Source organism: Pomacea canaliculata, linkage group LG6, assembly GCF_003073045.1.
Source record: "Pomacea canaliculata isolate SZHN2017 linkage group LG6, ASM307304v1, whole genome shotgun sequence".
In the NCBI taxonomy this organism is placed as follows: domain Eukaryota; kingdom Metazoa; phylum Mollusca; class Gastropoda; order Architaenioglossa; family Ampullariidae; genus Pomacea; species Pomacea canaliculata.
The window spans coordinates 20,101,357-20,114,777 of record NC_037595.1 but is presented as its reverse complement, the minus strand read 5'-3'; the positions used below and the strand labels follow the sequence as shown (position 1 = coordinate 20,114,777).

Below are 13,421 nucleotides of genomic sequence, written 5' to 3'. Positions count from 1 at the left end.
TGAACCAGCAATTAGATTTTACTGAGAATAATTATTTTTATACTCAATATGACGTTTAAGATATAAGTTCTTGGAGTTATTGGTTGGTAGAGCTTTGTATGGCAGAAGGTATGGAACGGGTGGATTGGTTGATGGATGAACAGAAAGACGACAAGCAAACATGCCGATAAATGTAACATAAAGCATTGAAAGAGAAACGAAGAAATAAAAGCACGGGAAATCCCCGAGTAAGGATGTATATGTTAGCGTCAGCCAAGAAAAATGTGCTTGAAATGATACAGTATCCTAGGGTTAGGGTTTCCCGAGGAAAACTACACCACTGGGGCTGCCAGCTCTTTTTACTTCCAAGTTTCCGTTACACTTGTCAACAACGAATTTCTTTCCCGCAACCCTTTCCTCCAAATTCAAGCTTACTAGATTTTATGTGCATCTTGTTTTGATGATATGCATAAAGCGCTCGTCACACATGAGCATATGGTCATCTGTGATTATAGTGTTTCGATTCGCTCGACTGGCCCCTGACCCCGGTGGTACCCAGTAGGTTGGCAGCGTGGTCACAGTGAGATACCCAGTAAAAATGTTTGGAATGTTTTGCACCCTAAAATTCCATGGTAACCCAAGAACATTTCACTCGTGTCGTGTTTCTTCCCCTCGAAGAGCTCAAGGACGTTTCTAACTCAGCAGACAAGCAGACGAAGAAAAACAAAAATAAAAAAAAAGCAAGGATGACTTAAAGTAAAATTATACATAAAAACCCCGAAGCAAAATCGTAACAGATGACACGTGACTGTCCGCTACAACTGTAAGATGACAGTAACAACGCGCAAATTGTCAAGGGCAGTAAATAAGGTCCCCCACCTCTTCTTCATAACTAATGAATCTGATACTTAAGTGTCATCAGAGTCCTTTTTCTTCCCTCTAACACCCAAGCTAACACATGGACAAATCCATGTACATATTCACACACACACCTTCTCTCACACCTGCATTAAAAAAACTCTCTTTCTCTCTTCTCTCACAGACACACACAATTTTCTATGATGGGCACGCACTTTTGTTACCTTTGAGCCCTTTCCTGCAGAAGACAAACAACAAATCAAGACTTACCGGTAACATCAAAAGCGCCTCCAGGCCAGGTAATCCATTCTGCTCCCGCAACTGACAAAAGTTCTCCAAGACCTTGTCTGTCTTCAACTTCACCTCTAGAAATCTGTGTGGATGAGGGATAGTTTTGTAAGTTAGTTATGTCAGTAGCCGTGATTGATTCGTCGATTGATTGATTGATTGATTGGTGTACACAATTTTATCAATTAGATAACACGTAGAATGGTAGTGAGTAAATAATAAAATTTTAAAAGTAGCAGTAAAAGAAAAAGGACGAACAGAAAAACGAATACTTTCTCTTTCTATCTCTTTTTTGCTTTTACAACTGAGTTCTAAACAGCAAAGTACGTCTGTGAAAACCATACGACAAAGCATCTAAGCATGTGATAACAACAGCACTGGCAAGTAAACATAGACTGTCTTCATAACACAAACATACAGAAAGACCCAGAGAGACAGAGGAGAGACAGAGTGAATTGAGATATAGTAAAATGTGTGCACGTGAGGAAATGGATACACATGATCATTATCATTTTGCCTGTGAGAAAACATGTGACTGAATGTGACATCATCAGCTACACAACGGCTGCATGAGGACCAAGTGAACGACACTCACTGTTTTGCCTGGATGCACGTCTCGTAGTAGGCTTCGTAAACACTCCAGAACTTGCTGGAGAAAAAACTTCCTGGGACACAAAAGAAAATGAAGTCACGATAAATCAGATTTTTTTTTTTTTTTTTTTTTTGGGGGGGGGGGGGAGGAGGGGTATGTACTGTACTTTCCCCGTAACATCCACTAAAAGTGTTCTCGTCACTTTTGAAATGTCAGAACCGAGCGCTAAATTTTTTTTAAAATGTAAGATAGCGAAATAATCCCTTAAAAAAGAGGTTGTATCGCACAGCACTCACTTAAGATTTACACTCCAAGCTCTTTGTTGTTATCGGCTTATAGTTTTCTTATTTTTCTTTGTTGAATACAGATAACTGGGGCCTTTCAGGGGAGAAAACTGCTGTCTGCCAGAACTGTTTGTTATAAAAGAGTTACGGTTCTTAGAACTGAGGACTCGGTAGCGGACCAAATACTATTACTATCGTGAAAAAAAAAAAAACAACCCAAAACAAACTGGTAAGATGACTCTAAACAAATAAGCAGAATCATGTATCTGATAGACGTCTAAAATACAGGAGTTTACAAGATGGTTGCAGGTAATATATTCACTCCTTCCTCTTCTTTTATGTCTTTCCTCACGCTATCCTCTTTCTCATCTCTATTTTATTAGAAAACAGGCACGCACGAACGCACCACCCACAGGCCGCCAAAGCACACACACACATGCACACGCAAACAAGATCATTTCTATCTTTCTTTTCCACTCGCAGCATGTACATATTTTGTCAATCTTGTGAAAACATTGTACTATCTGGTTCAGTTATTTCATTTCGATTACACATTTTATGCACTTCACCAAATATTTACCTCAATAATGCTTTCTGCACCTTACATCCCGTTTTCAGGTAAGGGTGTTGTATAAGTCTACACATCTCCACCCGACTGGGGAGTCATCTTACAGAGGACCAGCTTGTCAAAAAAGCAAGCAATACTGTTTATTTACAAGAATACCTGGCTTTCTACAAGCCAGTGAAAAGGCCAGGTGTCATATTTTGGCTACGTCACCGCTAAAACATCCCACGCTCTGGCAATCTTTTTGTGCGAAATGATGAGATTGAAAAACAGGGTTTGAAAGGACTTTGAGAAGAATGTCTTGAGGGAGGTAACATGAAACGAAAGCAAATGATTACGTTTTTCATGGGAAACAAGTGAACAGTGACAAGCCTGGGCTTGTTGTCCTTTGTGGACAGTGAAAGAGAGCGAGAGCGAAAGGAGAAAAGCAAAAGTCAATTAAAGGGAGCCCCTGGCTGTTCGTTTATTAGTAACCCTCCCTCTTCTACACGCTGTGAGCCTTCTCAGTTGTTGTATACTGAATGGCGCACAGTAGCACCATGGGGGTTGTTTCTTTGTTTTCTTTGGTTGAAGAAAATTAATCTAAAAATGGACGTTGTGACAATTGCATTGTTCATGCTATTCAAAGGCACAAACCCACAAAATGATTTCTCACGGGTACCTAACAAATCCGCCATTTGTAAATTAACCTTTGAACTTGCCGCCTGTGAGGAGGAAGGAAACTCTTGAAGATTAATTTGTTTTCGCATGGGTTTGCATGTGTATCCTGAATTTGTTCGGGTAATTGTTTTTCCCTGCTTTTGAAACAGCTACTCAAGGAAAGCTATCAGCAAGAGCGGGGCGGACAAAGACTAATGAATCAAACATACCTTGAACAATAATTACAACACTTTCATATGGGGTTATTAGAAAGCAAAATAAATATATTTTTGGATTTTTCTTAATTTTAAGCTCATCGTTTTTTTCTTCTAAACTCTTTTGCATTACGTGTTACATTATTAGGTCAGCGTATAAGTATACAAAGTAGGTTGATAAGATACTGCCATAAACAAAAGTTGTTATTTAGATAAATTTTGAGAATAAAAGACAATACGTACATTAAGGAAACAAAAATGATGAACAGTTTTCTTTTTCAAATCCAAGGAATTAGCTTTAGAATTCTCACTGTTGTATTAATACAAAACATTGCAGCTAAGCATTGAATTATTCTGCTGGTTCGCTTTTATCAGAAACTGCCATCAATCAGCGCATGACCAAAAGGTCATAGGTCACTCGTCTGACTATTACTAACATGCTAAATGTGGCCACCTGAAATCCCACTAGGGTCACACTGTGGCGATTTTTGTAGACGTGGAAATAGAAGGGAAGGTGGTTAAGATGAATTAAAATGAGGTTGACAGGAAGTGCAGTGTGTGGAGTGACAAAGGTTCATTCTAGACGCCGGATCTGTGGTCTCCCTAGGGTCCAAGTGTCGCATCACAGAAACTCCACACAACAGATCGCTTGACTTATCTTTCCGTTCACAAGTTTATATGGCAATGTTATTGCTTACAAGTCATTTTAGGAATATTCCTAAACTGCTCCTACTAAATTACTAAATCTTACTGCTTACAAATAACTTTAAAAATCTTGCTGTTAATTAACTGTTTTAGCTCAATTTTTGTTTATAGGTGAGTCTTCTTACGTGCAAATTACTTGGGTTATTTTATTTTTTTACAGTTTGTTTACGCTTTTCCCACCATAAAAGTTCATTTATTTATCCTCCTGGTAGGAGCTAGGATCCTTTGGGCCTCTGTTTATTTTCGTTATGCTCTGATGAACTTTTCACCGGGAGGTCACGCACGGTCGCCACTACTTACTTGACGATGCGTTTTCACTTAGTTCCAAAGAACAAAGAACTTCTCCGAGGTGGCTCGTCCTTTGATTCACCGTGTCACGTGAGAGTCACACTATCGCCGAGTCACAGTCACGGGGGCAGCGCTTCACGCTGAAGGAAATCCCTTCACACATCTCACACAACCCCTCTGACGTTCCTAAGGTAATGTCTGACGTACCGGTGGGAATGATGTGTGAAAACCTCCAAGCCACGAGCGGGTACACTCACACTACCCGCAAATCACGCCAGGACGAGCGGGTACATGTTCAGGTCATCATACCCCGGGGGGCAGACAGATGATCTGCAGGCGCTGAAGTTTACAAGCGTCTTAACATAGGTCGTCCCATAATTAAGGAGGAGTTTAGGTGCAACTTTATTACGCATTAGACTGATCAAAATACTGTCTTTAAATAGCTTAAGTCATTGGGTTCAGGTAACGAGAACTTTCCATGTTGATAAAGGAGTGAACGTAAGAAGTGAATACACTTACATATACGAGACCGTCTTAACTGATGAGCCGTTACAGCACAGAGGGAATCGAGAGAGAAAATGGATTTGTGGACAGCGTCTTTCATCATCAATCATCATCAATAATCATCATTTTTGTTGTGGTGATTATTGCAGAGAATAATACAGCTGATGAAACGTCGAATCTTATAGCAGATGTACCCCAGACAGATGTTATCTGCAGTATTCACATTCTAACATCACTCAAAGGTAGACAGTGCAGGCAGTAAACTCTAAATAAGAATGATCTTCCACTGGGAACAGCCTTCCCTTCCTAAGAACAACCAGTCTTAGATTCGCTATGGATGGCTTTTGAAGGTTTAATGAATGCAGTGACATGATCGCTGGCACCAAGGAGAGTACAATAAGAAAGGTGGGACAAGGGGAAAGCGTGACGAAGCGACGCGTGAACAGTGAACTTGGGGGGGGGGGGTGGATACCCAAGAGAAATTCTGACAGAGTAGAGGACAGCAACACGTGCGTTTTGAAAGTGACTAAAGACTAAGCTGTGTGTAGATGGAAATATTGCCATCACAATGTTAAAGTATTTCAGTTACACCTAAGCATAATTAATGTCTGGAGGTAATATTCATCAATGTTCAAAAAAATAAATTACTTTCAAATGTTGCATTGCTGCCTTGAAGACTGCATGGAAACAACGGAGTTTCTTTTACACAGGCATCGGTAGCAATGACACATAAGTTTGGTCATATGGATCTCATAAACGGTGTAAACATAGAAAACGTCTAAAGAATTGTTAAGGTAATGAAGCCAATTAGTAAAATGAATGGTAGTATAGGCATGAGCATAAACTCTTCCTCGCCACTGACTGCTATTACTCGTGATTTCTGCCTTCAGTCACTCGCTGATGTATTGAGCGAGAACATCCGGGAGAAGAATGAAAGAACAAAGAAAACTAGACAAATAACAACCACAACCACAATTACAACAACAATAACAACAACAACAACGATTCCCGTTAAAGCAAAAAGCAAATTTACTTACCTATTTTTGTCGAAGTGGAATCCCAAATCTCTATGGCTTGCTCTAGCTATAAATAAATAAAGCACACACACATAAATTAAATATACACATATATATAAACATATACACAGACATGTACATATTATATTTTTCTATATAAACTGCATTTTCAAAAATAATGATAAAATTAACTTTAAATAAAGTTGATGTTGACTTTTCTCCCTATGAGCAAGTTCATGGCGTTTTATAAAAAAAAAACAGCACACACATACACACAAAATGGCGCGCGCACACACACACACACAAAGCAAAACGATATGAATATAGCAAAATAGCGAAAATTATAGACACTGAAAAGCCATTTTAACATAAGTACACATTGATTCGTCAGAAAAGCTCGAGAAGCTAAATTACTGTATTTACATTATGCGCCATACTAATGCTAAGAGGCTTTTATGGTCAAGTGAAACCACCTTATTTACATGTGAACTATAACTGAAATAGCTGGAGACGATGACCCCACTACTTCCAGGTCTGGAAACATTCCTTTTAGTAGCACTCTAAACCAAACTGCAACGAAATTTAAGAAAACAGTTCAGTAACTCACACCAGATACTGGATGTAACCCAGTCACATGCAGTCTGCTGTGCAAAGTATACACAATTCTGTACAGAAACTTGTCACCAACAGTCACTACACGAGTTCATCGGCCCCCAACCACTGTACATCCACTGACGACACACCACAGACCCGCCAACTCTGTCACAGGTAACTCTTCAGTCAAACGACGCAGACAACTCATGGTCGGGTCTCAAAGGGCAGTAATCAAATACACATTCGGAAAGCAGCGGTGACTTTCGGGTAGGTTGATAGGTTGATTGTTGTCAGGTGAGGGTGTTCGCCGCCATCTGTATGGCCGTTAGCATTGAAGACTAGCTAAGGACGACTCACACGCCCCTTCACCTCAATGGCCCTGAAGGGTGTGTGTGTGTAAGGAGCAGACGCCAAGAGGTCTCCGCCCTACTAACGTCGATACTTCGTGGACTAAACAACAGGATCACAATACAACAACTGCACTGAGTTATATTTAATGTCGCCAATGAAAGGTCGGGAACGTTTCTTGAGACCTGCGACATCGACAAACGTTAACTCTTGTACCGCAGACGTTCCTGAAGTGAAATAATCCTGACAGCACAAACATGAACTGTGCCATTCAATCGAAAAATATATTTTAGGGTAGGGATAGACTTAGACTTTAATGATATGTCCACGCCATCTTGAATCGTTGGAAGTGGTGCTTACAATGTCGGCTTCAAAACAATGTATGATGACATACCTCAGTCCTCTTCTTCTGTCGGTATAAGAAGTTCCTTATGTTTGGAATAGACTTGCAGATTTGTTGAAGAAAGGAAATAATTCAAAGACAACCTAAGGGAAGAAATAAGATGAACTATTCACACACATGGTCATGTTGAAGAGTGATGTGTATATTTTTTTATTCTTTTATTTGTAAATACTCTGTTTTTAAACAGTCTGAATCAAACACCCTTTTCTACAGATTGAAAGTGTACAATGATGATGTCACGGTTCCCTGCCTCGTTAAATGGGAACATGACATTGAGCCTGAGATTTCAAATGGAAGTGGCCAGGTATCGTGAGAAACTCACTGTAGGAAGTGAAGCGAACAGTGACGAACAAGACTTCACTTTTGTCACAGAAAGGGTGAAAGCCGTTAGCAACCAACCGTGAACGGTACAGTCAGCAAGGCTTTCATGGCGGTTATTCAACAACCCGTGACTCCAAGGGCACGAGAGCTTGTGGAGGGTCAGACAGACAGCCGGCCGTGTGAAGCTTGAGTTTGTAAACTGTGCTGAAGCATCACCATAAATAACATTATTTATAGTCTCTGGTTGACGGTCTCTGAAGTGTCTAATTATGGACGTGTATAGGTGGATTGCTGTCTGTCTGCCAAGACCAAGGCTTGTAGAGAAGTTCTCCGCTGTTAGTCTCGGCGAGCCTGAACAATGAATGTGACTAAACCGGAAGCTTTGTAGTCTCATGCCTCGTTTCAGTAGTTAACTGGAAAAAAAAAATCGTCTGCCACCAGTCCAATTATACAAGTTCGTGGTTTAACAAAACAGCCACACACTGAACTTTATGTTTAGTGGCACCGATCGTGTAGCCTTCCTGTAGGTCAGGGGTCATGTATATGTCAACTTCAGTTCGACCTCGTTTCTTTATTTAGTTTTCCTTTCGAGACAGCTACGATGCTGTTCTGCTACCTCACACCTACCGATAGTTTCTCTCATCGATTCAAACAAGAATCAGACTTACAGTTACTGAGTAACGACATGGTGGCAAAGCGCTGTCACCAACATTCATTGAGTTTAGCGCTCGTCCCGAAGCACACACGCATATATATATATCTTAGGTGTGACACCTGGGGGTAGTTGGTTTTTTTAAAAAATCTTTCTCCACTCCTTAAATTGCAAAACTGTCAGGTGGGTGACAATAGTCTCATATCACATAAATCAACGAACCAAATCAATGGGTTCGATTGCCATTCCCTTTTAGCCACAGATCTATGTGGTGTAGGTCTGTTCCTCCTTCTAGCCTCCTAAGCAAGCAAACGGACGTGAAAGATGATCACTATGTTTGTGAACAGGTAAGAGAGTCTCAAACCACAGTACCTATCCAAGCGAACATGTACGCGCAGACACGATTGCATGCATGAATGCTCACATCTTTCCGTCACTGTTGGGGCTCAGTACTCTCTTTCACTCGTTCTAATATGACATTAAGCTTGTCAATTATCCCCATGTCTTTAGCCTTTTAAAAGTATTCAGTATTTCTGACTCACAAATAAGATGTTTTTCCACTCCTAATTTGCTCTGTTTACACAAGCATACGATATCTGAATCATTTGTTCGTTGACGGTAGTCACTAATGACAAGGAGGTAACAATTACTGAAGGAACTGGTAAAACTACGGCTTTTGTTGAAATACACTGGGTATCTCAAATAAAATATCCTGGGGCGCTATTTCGCGGTAGTAAAAGAGGGTGACGACGAAATAATGAACGAACGCTTGAGAAGAGAGGAGAGCACTCGAAGAAAAACACAGTGATAATAAAGAAAACAGACTAGTGATACTAAAAAGAGAATAAATAAAAAGACAAAGATAATAAAATGCATATGAGAGCGGTCGACACCCTCCTAGCAATTCGATCGTCGTCAGCTTATGACATCTCTCGACCCCGACCTGAGATGACATTTTAACGACCGTGCAGACTCTTGTTTAGTTACTGCCTATTGCCAGTGTCTCAGTCCTCGGTGACATCACTCACTCTCATGTGACAAGTTATTGGCTCACTAGTACCTCGTTACTATTGTCTAGGCTCTGACCTTCTCCCTAGCATCGACCTCACGTGACTTTATCCTCTCGCTGCGACTCTTAATAATCGACGTAACTGCCACCATGACTGTCTCACATATCAAGCAAGGAAACGTCATTTTAAAAAAAATAATAATCATTGTGTTCCATCTTACAGACATTGTACTGAAAAAGGGACAGCATTGTCAGCACACGTTTATAACCGAAGCATATATATATATGTGTGTGTGTTTGATAGCGTGTCAACTCGTTGGTAAAGTCGTGTGTATGTATACCGTTTACGATTTCGAAGCTGAATAAAAGCTTATATATATAGAGAGAGTTAGAGTTTATTGAAACACAATGATTGATACACGGATGGTGTTGGAAATAATTCCATAGCAAGCTCAAAAGTACAAGGGAGATAACTATTATTTGATCATTCAGGAACAAAGCAGTATCGGTCGTCTCCCCATGTTGTTCATTAAAAGAAAGATTTACAGTAGACAATATGCATTAACACCACCACCACCTTTCTTAAGTTCCTTCTTAACATATTGCTAAATGTGTGTGGCTGTGTTTTCTGAATGTTTACACGAATATAACGAAAAATGACAGTCAAGTGTCAAACAATTTATCAGATTACGTAAACCATTAAAAGCACTTATCACTGTTGTGATTTTGAGACCAACGTCCGGTGCACAGCCATCGTCTGAGGAAATAGTGGCACCCAGGTTTTCAGACTGTACCTCCTCCAGATGTACCCCGTTCATTCCGATCCAATTATCATATGCCTAATGATTGCTTTACTTCCAAATGAGCTTTATAGACTCTAAGTGGTTGATCACGCGATAATAAATTATCCCGCAACTAGGCCAGAGGTCAGGGCCACTGACATAAAGTATTCTTAATACCGATGAAATTCGAGCAATGAACGAATTGGAGAGGAAACTCGACTTAGTTTCAGGTATTAGAAGAGCAATAAATGACACAGGGAAATAAAAGTGACAAGATGATTAGCACCCAGAAAAGTTGATTACAAAACAAGTTGTAAAAATAACTACATACTTCTGCGTTGAAGCCTTGAAAAAAAAAACAAACAAAAAAACAACACTATATTCAATTTATGCAACAAAAAAGCGAAATCTTTACTTTTTTGACGAGGGAAGCGCTGATGGAGTAAATTGGTTCCATTCCCACAAAGAGAATTTGGTGATCTTCCTTTTCTAGTGAAGAGAATTTCCTGTCGTAAAAAGGAAAAAATAAAGTTATGAAGTAAGATATACTTTGCTTTCTTTTTTTTTTTCTTGTTACCTTTTTTTCTCTTCTAAATGTTTTACATTCCTTCCTTTTCCCTTCTTTCTTTGTTTATCAGTCTTCATAATTCCCCTCTCTACCTTTCTTTTACCCACCACCACACCACACACAGAGGCAGGTACGCAAACAGAGAGAAAGAAAAAGATATACACAGAAAAAGGAAGAAAGAGATCGACAGGGAGAGACAAAGATCATAGAGAGGTCAGCAGGATACCGTGCAATCGAATGCACGATTTTCACGCCCACTTAATAGTCAAGGCAAAGGAAACACTTGACAGAACCAATCAAGCTTCCACCCGGCGCGTGGGTTGAGAGCTCCTTTACAACAATCTCAAGCTTGAATAAATCTCCTTAGGGTGAGTTCTCTCTCTCTCTTCTTGTCCCACACCTCTCAGTTATTTCTCTTGGTGCCTGTGCTTGCGTGGGTGTACGTGAGTGTGTGTATTTATACATGTGTTTCAGAGCACGTGCGGTGTATACACGTGCGTGACCCATCGTTTCTTTATTTTTATTTCTTCCCTCTACAACTTCATTTCTCGTCAGAAAATCCTTCCATTGTAGACATGTAGTCAGAACAAATTGCTAATCGGCGTTGACTGATGGCGGCACTAATTAGACAGAAAGAAAACATGGATTGGAACAGGGGCCTGGACCTGAGTGAGAACACACCATTTGTCTTGCAGGCGGCGACAGCAACAAGACCTGGACTTGTTCTCATCCACCAATCTGCTTACACCCTCATCCTCTTACAGCGGGCGTAAACAGCCAGTTGCTGTCAAGGGACTCGTTTTGCTCGTCTTCATTCACATCAATCTTATTGTTGTGGCTTATCTACTTCAATACAAAGTGAAGGCTTTACTTTCTTGTAGTGTTATTATTGTAAATTTGTTCTTGGTGATTCTAGTGCTGTGGAAACCCCTTTTGACTTCAATCAAAACATTATTTCGCTGCCAGCAGTAAATATACTTAGCATCCATTCGTCAGTGTGACCATCTTGCTTGTAACAGACAAACTATAATACATTTCTTTTATTAACATTAAAGATTATGGGACTGTGGAAATTCTTAATAACCATACGAGATGGGTTCTTCACACACTTTAACAGGACAACCACCCTCTCATGATACTTCTTATATTCTAAAACATAAGTGTAACTAATCACATTGCCAAGATGTAGAAACAGAAAAGTCTAGAAGTACCTGAGTGGCTCTGCGTAGTTGTCAAACAGGCTCCGAAGACTATCACAGTAAGTCTGTTCTGATTGAAGCATCTCTGTCACAACCCTCAGTCTGTCATCTGCCAAATAAAGACCAGAAAATGTAATTGCATTAAGCCTATATTCTGTGCGTGTGTGTGTTTAAAGTAGCGCGAGTGAATGAGTATCAGTCAGTTGGTAATCATTGCTAAAGTGTCTTGAAAGTAAGAGAACTATTTTTGGTTTTTTTCTTCTCTCTCACTCTCTCCTAAAGCCTTATAACACACACACACACATACACGTGTTACTTACAGCACGTGCGCATTCGTGCGCACAGAATACAGAGGAGACAATAATATCTGATATCTCTATTAATACCAACAAACAATAACATCTCTATTCTCTCGTCACTTATGAGAACTTTCACTGCCTACTCCTTAAGTCATTTCCGTCATCCCCCACCACCATCACTAACTAGCACATTCTAATACAATACATTACAGCTTTATCACGATCATTATGACATCTTTCACTGTGCACTCCTCAGGTCATCTCCCCTTCACACACACACACGCACGCGCACACACACTTGCACGGCAAATGCATGTTTCTAACACATCCCAGCTTTATCAAGATGTCAGACCAGAAGAGATGTGAGGGATGGCGGAATACCTTGTTGGTGTTCTAAGATAAAGATTGTAGGAACCTCAGAGCGTGTGCTAGCGTGGGCGTGTGTCAGAGTGATCTCCCCCCACCCCCCACAGGCGGCGCTCGTGAAGCGATTATCCTAAAGCTTAGGATAGGGGAAAAGGTCAGAGGGCAGACACAGCCTCGGACTCGTGCGGGCAGGTCGCTGGCTGGGCGCGTGCGTGGGTTGATGCTGCACCACGGGTGTGAGATGGCTGTCAGGTATTTGTGAGATGCTCCTTCTCTCCTCTTCACCGTCCGCAGGTGGAAAAGGGGAGATAGCTTTCTTGTGTATTAAACACACAGTCTTGTAGTTATTTTTGTCATCGCACATGAGTGCAAGCTTCCTGTTTGCCATATTTTTTCTCTCTTGTTATATCTCTCATTCACCCTCCCCCTCTTGCTTTCTCTCTCACACGATTGTCTTTCCACACGTTTGCTGTTCTTTGAAGTCGACACGTACACCATTGTCGGTGACATCAGAAAAGAATTAAACTGTTTTCTGAATCTTTCCCCCACCTTTGATTCTTTGTTCGTTCAACGTCAGTGTAAGACATCGCTAGTGGAGTGATGAAAGAGGATTTCAAACTCTTGGTCATCACTTCTAAAGTATTCACAAGTTTGATCACATACGAAATGACACTTTCCTGGGGCGACTAGGCAATACAAGCTTATGCGTTGACAAGACACCAATCTGTTCTTTATTAATTAAAGTTGATTTAAAAAATAAACAATTGCCTACCACCACAACAAAAACGGACAGACCAGAACTCCGGCAAAATCTACATTAGTCCCCCATCCCCTCAAAAAACAAACAAACAAACAAACAAAAACCAGTATGATTACAGGTCAGTTAAGCAGATAATAATTACATAAATTTTACTCATTCAAGCTGGAAGAATGGTACTCGAAACTAA

The 13,421-nt window shown here is 40.4% G+C and overlaps 1 protein-coding gene across 6 annotated transcripts in view; it reads right to left on the bottom strand.

The window, feature by feature from the left end:
* LOC112565740 (rho guanine nucleotide exchange factor 10-like) overlaps positions 1–13,421 on the bottom strand; it is a 95,968-nt gene that overhangs the window by 54,283 nt on the left and 28,264 nt on the right. For all 6 annotated transcript variants that reach the window (XM_025241431.1, XM_025241430.1, XM_025241429.1 and 3 more), the window contains 5 exons: positions 11,822–11,918; positions 10,458–10,548; positions 5,955–6,000; positions 1,721–1,790; positions 1,108–1,210 (listed from right to left, as the gene is read on the bottom strand). In XM_025241431.1, the coding sequence (XP_025097216.1) occupies positions 1,108–1,210; positions 1,721–1,790; positions 5,955–6,000; positions 10,458–10,548; positions 11,822–11,918 (407 nt within the window). The remainder of the gene's footprint in view (positions 1–1,107; positions 1,211–1,720; positions 1,791–5,954; positions 6,001–10,457; positions 10,549–11,821; positions 11,919–13,421) is intronic.